This window comes from Triticum dicoccoides, chromosome 5B, assembly GCF_002162155.2.
Source record: "Triticum dicoccoides isolate Atlit2015 ecotype Zavitan chromosome 5B, WEW_v2.0, whole genome shotgun sequence".
Taxonomy (NCBI): Eukaryota; Viridiplantae; Streptophyta; class Magnoliopsida; order Poales; family Poaceae; genus Triticum; species Triticum dicoccoides.
The window spans coordinates 123426207-123436930 of record NC_041389.1 but is presented as its reverse complement, the minus strand read 5'-3'; the positions used below and the strand labels follow the sequence as shown (position 1 = coordinate 123436930).

Sequence of the window (10724 nt, the reverse complement as noted above, 5' to 3'; positions counted from 1 at the left end):
TTCCGGCAGCCCAGGTTGGTGCACGTGAAAGAGAGAGATAGAGGTTTGGACTAGAAACAGGGAGCCGCGGCGAGAGGGTCTGAGCCTGCAATGTTCGTTATGTTCAAGTGGCTTGTTAAAATGTCTACCACCTCTTCACCTCACGTGATTTGTACCATCAAATTTCCATCAAATGGCCCAGACCCAATCGCGCGATCACTCCTAAGGTGTTGCTAATGCTATACAAGTTGCCCTCGGAATTGAACAGAAATGAAAGGACTGTGATTTAGGGATTCTGGTAGAGCGAAGCACACTGTAATTCCTAAAAGTTGTTAGACATTGACCCTAAAATTGTTTTAGGGTCTCCCATTTTAGGGATTTTTAGGGAGATGCTCTTAGGGCCATATTTTTTTCCTGCAGACTTTGCATGCACCTTCTATCACTTTAAATATACTTTTTTGGAATATCATCTAATGTGTCACGGCTGCAAATTCATGTGCTTTGGTTTCCTAGATGCCATGCCATCCAAATCTTACTTTCCGTTTTCATGTTCATAGAATCATGAATTCTAAAACAGCGCACTAGATATTTTCATGTATTACATGCATATTCTCTCTTCTTCTTTCTTCAAGTACGTGGAGAGCATCTAATTTTTTTTTTTGGCTTCCATAGAAGAATCTAAGAAATAATAATATGTACTAACTCAGCAACAATTAAGAGGGTGTTTGTTTCCAGGGACTTATTGGCTTAGGGACTTAAAAAAGTCTCTATAAGTCCCATCTAAACCAAACAGGAGGACTTATAGGGACTTAAAGTGGGCATTTGGGACTTATGAAATAAGACTCTCAAGGAGGGACTTATAGGGACTTATAGTTGTAATATGGTCTTATAGGGACTTATAAGTACCAGGAACCAAACAGGTAGGGACTTTATAAGGACTTGGGACTTATAAGTTGGGACTAAAAAAAGTCCTAAGACTTATGAACCAAACAGGGCCTAATATGAATTTGTGGAAGTATCTAGGGATGTAAATGGCAAATAAATGACACCCGAAAGTCCCGTTTAGTAAGTTTGATAGTTCATTTTCCTAAAAAGAATATATTTGAATATATTGAACTGTTAGATAATAAGTGGATTTAAGCGGGATTTAAACTGTACCCGGTTTACATAGAATCTCAATTTCATGCATCTTGTCTTTATTTGTGTGCTTTAGGACAAGGATGCTTATCAACAATCTCCGTAATTTTACAGCCTAAATTTCACGGGATTTCGGCATGAATGCCAGGCAAACCAGTTCGTTTTGCTATGGAAAGTGAAGAAGAATCCGTGTCCGAAAATGGGACCAGAGGGAATTTGTTGGATCGTTCGTACGTGTGGCGGTGCTCAAGTGGAAAATTAGATAGCATCACAAGCTCCGAACAGTCCACATTGATGGCGCCATTAATTCACTCACATGTCCACACCTAACGCCTCGCCACACCTGGCCATGGCAGCTCGGCTTTACACAACCTTTGGCTCATCCGAGCCTGCCGTGTGGGTCCCATGCGCCGCCACGTAGGCGCCCAAGACTCGCCTCTCCCGTGATCCCAGGCTGTCTATAAAGCCGGGAGGAGGCTACGTGCCAAGCTCAGGACACCCAGTCACCGTTGGATGAGCTGAGCTTTGGGTGGTCGGATGGCGTCGCCGCTGCGTAACGGGGCTCAGGCGGCGCCGGCGGGGGGTCGGAGGAAGGAGTCGAGGCGGCTGGGGGCGCTCCTGCTGGTGCTGCGTGTGGCGGCGCTGTGCTTTAGCCTCGCGGCGGCGGTGCTCGCGGCGACGGACGGCGCCGTGCTGCGGCTGGCGCCGTTCAGGTTCCTGCTGGCGGCGAACGCGGTCGTGGCGGTATACTCAGTGTTCGAGGTCGCCGCGGCGGCGTGGGAGGTGGCCAAGGGCGCCACGCTGCTCCCGGAGGCCTTGCAGCTCTGGTTCGACTTCGGCCACGACCAGGTAACTAATTAACCAGCGCCTACTTGCTGTAATTACACGCAAGTTGCATCTGGTCGATCGACCACACACAAGGAGTTAGTTACCTAATTCCGGAGTTGTTAATTTGATCGTGTGTGCGTGCGCTGCAGGGTTTCGGGTACATGGCGCTGGCCGCGGCGGCGGCGGCGGCGCGGGAAGCGGCGTTGTGCGGCGGAGGCCAGGAGCGGAATATCAGCAGCACGGCGTGCCTGCAGGGCGACATCGCCGTGGGGCTCGGGTTCGCGGCGTTCGCGTTCCTGGCGCTGGCGGCGCTCGCGACGGGGTTCCGGCTCGTCCGCTTCCTCGCCACCGGTTCCCGGCTCCCGGCGGGGACCTCCTCCTCCTCCCCGTATTGACCGGCGCGCGTGGGGCCATGGGGCATACGTCCGTACGTAGTAGCTACTCGTGCGATGAACTGATCGGGGTGCGGCTAGCCAGAGCACTTCGATTTTTCGGTGGTTTTGATCGATCGGTGGGGTGATTATTACAGTATGCACTACGCTGATTAGCTCGACACTATTAGATGGATGTGTGTGTGATGTGTACGCAAGATTCTGCGGGATATACCAGTGAAACATAGGCGGTGCATGACGAGTTTGTTTTTTCAATTTGGGTTTGCTATATCTGACCGGTGGGACTCACCCTTGTTCTTTTTTTTTTCTGGGGATTTTTGCCGAGAATTCGGGGAGCTTCATTACTTTAATAACATTCGATTACAACTACCCCTGAAGCTGTAATGAGAAAGGATGAACGTTTCTGTGGCCAGTAGTCTGAAACCAAGGAACATGCCTGCTTAGCATAAAGTTCCCCCACACTGCTACCATCCTTGGGACATGTCTAACAGAAAAACTAAAACTTGCCTATTTTCCCTCTATTTCATCTAAGATAGACGCCACAATTGATCAAGAATTATAACACGAAGACCAGAGGTTAACAGCCTCTAAGCAATCCACTTCCATCACCATGTGTGAGAAAGCCTCATAGTTAGTGCAAAAATGATGCCTTCTTGGAGTGCCATGGCTTTGGCAATAACTGGACCAGTGACCCCATTGAAGGGTTTACTCCAAGCTTCTATGAAGGATAGATGGGACCAAGTTGCACCACCTCCTCGTCCTCCACACCGAGCTTCAATGTTGATGCGCCGATGATGCTGATTTTCTATCTAACATCTGGAGATCGCCAACAATAGCCACCAGGGATGCCGCATTGGGACTTTGTGAAAGCACAAATGCTCCCTGGGTGATTTTGGTAATCAATGACAACATATCTTTTGTTGGACTAATACTTTTATCAAGTATACTTCAGATGAGTTCAACAATGGAGTGGTAAGGACAAGAGGATGTGGAACCCCTTCAAAATGCTAAGGACAAAGATTGGCAAAGGCTCAAGACTCTTCATTTTTATTTTAGTGATCCAAGATCACATTGAGTCCATAGGAAAGCCACTATTATTAAAAGGGGATGAGGTGTTGCTTAATGGTCTACTTGCTCAAAGTGCTTAGTGATATAACTCCAAAACCCTCAACCACTTTCCCATTTCCACTTATGTCCAAAACCTAAAGTCAAACTCGGTCCCACTGATTTGATCTATCTTGCGCCACCGAGTTCATTTGACATAGTCACTGCCAGAAACCCTAATCAATTCGGTCACACCGATACGGATCTCGGTCTCACCGAGATGGCCTTGCAAACTCTCTGTTGCCTATTGCAATTATTTCGGTCTCACCAAAATGTGCAATCAGTCCCACCGAGTTTGCTTGACCAACTCTCTGTTTGATCAATTTCTGAAATTGGTCTCACCGAGTTCATCGATCTGTCTCACCGAGATGAGGTTTTGCCCTAGCCCTAGCACATCGGTCCCACCGAGTTGATCCTGTCGGTCCCAGCGAGATTCCTAACATTCACATTTTGAACTAAATCGGTCTCACCGAGTTCTTCTATTCGGTCTGACCGAGTTGGGTCAAATGTGTGTAACGGTTAGATTTTATGTGGAGGCTATATATACCCCTCCACCACCTTCTCCATTTGAGAGCCATCAAAATGTGCCTATACTTCCACTACTCATTTTCTAAGAGAGAACCACCTACTCATGTGTTGAGACCAAGACATTCCAATCCAACCACAAGAATCTTGATCTCTAGCCTTCCCCAAGTTGCTTTCCACTCAAATCATCTTTCCATCATAGCCAAATCTGTGAGAGAGAGTTGAGTGTTGGGGAGACTATCATTTGAAGCACAAGAGCAAGAAGTTCATCATCAACACACCATCTATTACCCTTTGGAGAGTGGTGTCTCCTAGATTGGTTAGGGTGTCACTTGGGAGCCTCCGTCAAGATTGTGGAGTTGAACCAAGGAGTTTGTAAGGGCAAGGAGATCGCCTACTTCATGAAGATCTACCCAAGTGAGGCAAGTCCTTCGTGGGTGATGGCCATGGTGGGATAGACAAGGTTGCTTCTTCGTGGATCCTTCGTGGGTGGAGCCCTCCGTGGAGTCGCGCAACCGTTACCCTTCGTGGGTTGAAGTCTCCATCAACGTGGATGTACGATAGCACCACCTATCGGAACCATGCCAAAAATCTCCGTGTCTTCATTGCGTTTGCACACTCCAATCTCATACCTTTATTTTCTTGCAACTAGCATGCTTTACTCTTCCCGCTGCCTATACTCTTGCCATGCTTGCTTGAAGTGTGTTGGGAATGCTTAAAATTGTGATAGTCTACAACCTCAACTTGAAGAACATAAAAACTACTACTTTTGCTTGTTGAGGGTCTAATCACCCCCCTCTAAACACCTCTTCTCGGTTCTTTCAATTGCTATTAGAGCATTGGTCTCCATTTCTTTGGTTTAATCACCGTTGGAGGAAGATGGATGAGTCTACGATTGGGAGTATTAGACGTAGAGTGCATATGCTTGACGGAGAGTTCTTTATTGCTTGGAAAATGAGATGCTTGAGATTTTCAATGAATATGATTTGAACAAGTACATTACTAGTCCTTGTGTGCCTCCTATTAATCCCTTGCATCCTACCACTAATGGGTATCTTGACATGACCCGCAATCTTAGAGCTATCAATCTCTTATCATAAGAGGATTGCCTAGAAATTTGCTTGTTTGCTTGCCTACTTTTGACTATGCTTATACTATATGGAGATATCTTGAGGAACGCTTTCCAAACTACTCTTTGAAAAATCTAGATGAGATTCTTCGAAAGTCCATAGCTTTTCATAAGATGAAACCTAGTGATCCTAATTTTGATGATTGCCTATTTGAGCTTCGTGATCTCATGCGTGCCAAAGGAGATGTTGGAGTCATTAGTAGCATCATCTCTGAAGTCATTAGAATTCATAAAGATGCACATTGTCATGAACATAAATCTAATGAATCACCTTCTCTAGGTGATGATCAATCACAAGACGATGTTGAACATGGATATTATGATAAAGATGATGATAGTGACTTTGATCTCGATGAGTCTATGAGACACTTTGGTCTTATGGCTAACCTTCGTGGTTACATGGTCGTAGGAAAGGAATGGGTTCTTGATAGTGGATGTACTGATCACATGACCGGTGACAAGGATATGTTTCAAGAGCTTGCTGAAAACTATGGTCCCCTAAAGTTATCACTTTTGGTGATAACTCAAAGGGTAAGGTGGTTGGCCTTGGTAAGGTGGCCATCTCACATGACAGCTCCATTCAAAATGTTATGCTTGTTAAATCTCTTGGCTACAATTTGCTTTCTGTATCTAGACTAGCTGATTTCGATTTCAATGTCCTATTTACTGAAGTAGATTGCCAAGTGTTCCAAAGAGATAATCATAATATGGTCTTTACCGGTATACGTAGAGGTGATCTATACATTGTTGACTTCACTAAAAAGGCTCAACCTAGAACTTTCTTAATTCCTAAATCTTCTAAAGGTTGGTTGTGGCATAGAAGGTTAGGTAACGTGGGCATGCGAAATCTTGATAAGCTTATTAAAGGTGATCATATGCTTGGTGTTAAAGATGTTATATTTGACAAGGATAGACTTTGCAGTGCTTGTCAAGCAGGAAAACAAGTTGGAGGAAGTCATCCCGTGAAGAACATCATGACCACGAGAAGACCACTCGAGCTGCTTCAAATGGATCTCTTTGGTCCCAACGCTTACAAGAGTCTCGGTGGTAACTCATTCGTTTTGGTCAGTGTTGATGATTTTTCCAGATTTACATGGGTGTTCTTTCTTGATGATAAATCGTTGGTCCAAAAGATCTTCAAAATCTTTGCTAGGAAGGCCCAAAATCAATTTGAAGTGAAGATCAAGAAGGTTCGAAGTGACAACGGAATGGAGTTCCAGAACGCCAATGTGGATACCTTTCTTGACGAAGAAGGGGTCTCACATGAGTTCTCGGCTATGTGCACGCCTCAACAAAATGGAGTTGTTGAGAGGAAGAACCAGACGCTCATTGAGATGGCAAGAACGATGCTTGATGAATACAAAACACCAAGACATTTCTGGGCTGAAGCGGTTGAGGCAGCTTGTCATGAAACAAATCGACTATATCCTCACAAGCTTCTTGGGAAGACGACATACGAGCTTCTCACCGGTAACAAACCCCAAGTTGGTTAGTTTCAAGTATTTGGCTAAAAATGTTACATTCTTGATAAGCATCATCGTTCGAAATTTGCCCCTAAATCTCCTGAAGGTTTTCTACTTGGTTACGGCTCAAACTCTCACGCTTACCGTGTCTACTACAATTTCACTCGAAAGGTTGAAGAGACGGTAGATGTGAAGTTTGATGAATCTAACGGCTCGCAAGTAGAGCAATTGTCGATTGATGTAGGAGATAAAGATCCCTCGGAAGCAATTCCAGATTTGTCTATTGGAAAGATTCACCCAACGGAGGTGAAGGAGAGTACCTCGTCCGTTCAAGTGGAAGCCTCAACTTCACACCAAGGTGAACCACAAATTGACTTGGAGGCATCCACAAGTGGAACACAGCAAGATGAAGGAAACGAGGATGTACAACAAGATGAAACTCATCGACCTCCTTCTCCACCTCCACAAGAGAACAACAACGCCAATGACAATGAAGAAAGACAAGAGGAAGAACAAGACAATGAAGAGGATGTTCCACACCGACCCAAACAAAAGCTCTCACGAATTCGAGCAAGAGTCTCAAGAGATCATCCCGTCGAACAAATTGATACGTCCATTTTGAATCATGTATTCATACTGTTATTTATGTTGTTTTATTGTATAATAATGCTTTTTTGAGTAATTCTAATGCCCTTTCTCTCATAATATGCAAGGTATGCACAAAGGGGGAGAATTCTGGCAGCTGGAAATCTGGACCTGAAAAAACTACATCAAGATACCTATTCTGCACAACTCCAAATGAGCTGAAACTCCCGAGGATTTTTTATGAAATATTTAAGAACTATTGGAGCAAATAAGTACCAGAGGGGGCCACCAGGTGGGCACAACCCACCTAGGCACGCCAGGAGGCCCAGGTGCGCCCTGGTGGGTGTTGCCCTCCTCGGCCCACCTCCGGTGCCCCTCTTCTGGTATATAAGTCATTTTGACCTAGAAAAAATAAGAGGAGGACTTTCGGGACGAAGCGCTGCCGCCTCGAGGCGAAACTTGGGCAGGAGCACTTTTGCCCTCTGGCGGAGCGATTCCCCCGGGGGAACTCCCCTCTCGGAGGGGGAAATCATCGTCATCATCATCACCAACAACTCTCCCATCTTGGGGAGGGCTATCTTCATCAACATCTTCAACAACACCAACTCCTCTCAAACCCTAGTTCATCTCTTGTGTTCAATCTTTGTACCAAAACTATAAATTGGTGCTTGTGGGTGACTAGTAGTGTTGATTACATCTTGTAGTTGATTACTATATGGTTTATTTGGTGGAAAATTATATGTTCAGATCCATTATGCTATTTAATACCCCTCTGATCTTAAGCATGATTATCATTTGTGAGTAGTTACTTTCGTTCTTGAGGTCATGGGAGAAATCATGTTGCAAGTAATCATGTGAACTTGATATGTGTTCGATATTTTGATGATATGTATGTTGTCATTCTATTAGTGGTGTCATGTGAACGTCGACTACATGGCACTTCACCATATTTGGGCCTAAGGGAATGCATTGTGGAGTAGTTATTATATGGTGAGTTGCGAGAGTGACAGAAGCTTAAACCCCAGGTTATGCGCTATTCCGTAAGGGACCGATTGGATCCAAAAGTTTAATGCTATGGTTAGAATTTATTCTTAATACTTTTCTCGTAGTTGCGGATGCTTGCGAGAGGGTTAATCATAAGTAGGAGGTTTGTTCAAGTAATAACAACACCTAAGCACCGGTCCACCCACGTATCAAATTATCAAAGTACCGAACACGAATTAAGCCAATGTGATGAAGGTGACTAGATGTAATTCCCGTGTACCCTCAACAACACTTTGCTTATCATAAGAGACCATTTTGGCATGTGCTTTGCCTCAAAAGTATTGGGCTACCTTGCTGCACTTTTGTTACTACTTTCATTACTTGCTCGTTACAAATTATTTAGCTATCAAACTACCCCGCTACTTACAATTTTAGCACTTGCAGACATTACCTTGCTGAAAACCACTTGTCATTTCCTTCTGCTCCTCGTTGAGTTCTACACTCTTACTTATAGGAAAGGCTACAATTGACCCCATATACTTGTGGGTCAGCAAGGCTATTTTCTGGCACCATCGCCGGGGAGTGAAGCGCTCTTGGTAAGTGGAAATTGGTAACGAAACATTATTACTACATGCTGAAATTTATTGTCACCTGCCACTATGGAAAACAATCCTTTGAGGGGTTTGTTCGGGGTATCTGCACCTCGACCTCAACCACAATTAGTTGCCCCTCAACCTACTGCACCTACTGAAAATGTTGAATATGAAATTCCTTCGGGTATGTTAGAACAACTGCTAGCTAATCCTTATGCAGGAGATGGAACCAAACATCCTGATATGCACTTGATATATGTGGATGAAATTTGTGGATTGTTTAAGCTTGCAGGTTTGCCCGAAGATGAATCTAAGAAGAAGGTTTTCCCTTTATCTTTGAAGGGAAAAGCATTGACATGGTATAGGCTATGCAATGAAATTGGATCTTGGAACTGGAATCGGTTGGAATTGGAATTTCATCAAAAAAATATCCTATGCATCTAGTTCATCGTGATCCGAATTATATATATAATTTTTGGCCTCGTGAAGGAGAAAGTATCGCTCTAGCTTGGGGGAGACTTAATTCAATGTTATATTCATGCCCCAATCATGAGCTCTCAAGTGAAATTATTATTCAGAATTTTTATGCTCGGCTTTCTCGTAATGATCAATCCATGCTCGATACTTCTTGTACTGGTTCTTTTATGAAGAAGACTATTGGATTCCGGTGGGATATTTTAGAAAGAATTAAATGCAACTCTGAAGATTGGGAACTCGACGAAGGTAAAGAGTCAGGTATTGAACCTAAGTTTGATTGTGTTAAATCTTTTATGAATACCCATGATTTTCAAAAGTCTGGCACTAAATATGGGCTTGACTATGGGATAGTAACTTCCTTCTATGAATCTTTTGCTACTCATGTTGATATCCCTAAGGAGAAGTGTTTTAAATATCATCCACCAATTAAAGAAGAAGTTAAAGAACCGGTGAAAGCTAAAGAAGAGATTATCATTTACAATATTGATCCGATTGTTCCCACTGCTTATATCGAAAAAACCACCTTTCCTTCTTAGGATGAAAGAACATGCTAAAGCTTCAACTGTAGTTAACAAAAGTTATGTTAGAACACCCAAACCATCTGAACAAATCAGAGCTGAACCTAGTGTTGCTATGGTTAAAGATCCCATAGTCGATAATATTGATGGGCATGTTATTTACCTCTGTGATGAAGCTTCTAGAATTGCCAAACCTGATAAAAAGGATAAACACAGACTAGTTGTTGGCATGCCTGTTGTCTCAGTTAAGATAGAAGATCATTGTTATCATGGGTTATGTGACCTAGGTGCTAGTGTGAGTGCTATTCCTTTTTCCTATATAAAGAAATTAAGGATGAAGCAACACCTGCTGAAATAGAAGGCATAGATGTCACTATTAAACTTGCTAATAGAGATACTAGATCACCAATTGGGATTTATAGAGATGTTGAAGTCTTGTGTGGGAAATAAAATCCCCTAGTGATTTTATTGTTCTTAGCTCCCCACAAGATGACTTTTGTCCCATTATTTTTGGTAGACCTTTATTGAACATCATCAATGCCAAAATAGATTGTGAGAAACAAACTGTCGGTGTTAGCTTTGGTGATGAATCTCATGATTTTTTTTCAAGTTTAGTAGACAACCTCATAAGAAAGATTTGCCTAGTAAGGATGAAATTATTGGTCTTGCTTCTATTGTTGTGCCTCCTACTGATCCTTTGGAACAATACTTGCTAGACCATGAAAATGATTTACATATGCGTGAAAGAAATGAAATAGATAGAATCTTTTTCGAACAACAACCTCTGCTTGAACACAATTTGCCTATTGAAACTCTAGGAGGTCCTCCTCCACCTAAAGGTGACCCTATGTTTGAATTAAAATAATTGCCAGACACTTTGAAATATGCTTATCTTGATGAGAAAAAGATATATCTTGTTATTATTAGTGCTAACCTTTCAAAACATGAAGAAGAAAGATTATTGAAAGTTCTAACGAAGCATAGAGCTGCTATCGGATATACTCTTGATG

The 10724-nt window shown here is 43.2% G+C and overlaps 1 protein-coding gene across 1 annotated transcript; it reads left to right on the top strand.

The window, feature by feature from the left end:
- The first annotated feature begins 1622 nt into the window (after positions 1 to 1622).
- LOC119305279 (CASP-like protein 4C1) lies at positions 1623 to 2608 on the top strand. The gene is made up of 2 exons (XM_037581848.1): positions 1623 to 1965; positions 2094 to 2608. The coding sequence occupies exons 1-2, from the start codon at positions 1654 to 1656 to the stop codon at positions 2337 to 2339; spliced, it is 558 nt and encodes a 185-aa protein (XP_037437745.1). The 5' UTR covers positions 1623 to 1653; the 3' UTR covers positions 2340 to 2608.
- Positions 2609 to 10724: the final 8116 nt, after the last annotated feature.

Bases quoted from the DNA above. Each gene is read 5' to 3' on its own strand.
- LOC119305279 (XM_037581848.1), top strand. From the start codon at position 1,654: ATGGCGTCGCCGCTGCGTAACGGGGCTCAGGCGGCGCCGGCGGGGGGT. The intron at 1,966-2,093 runs GTAACTAATTAA...CGTGCGCTGCAG, and splicing joins TCGACTTCGGCCACGACCAG to GGTTTCGGGTACATGGCGCT.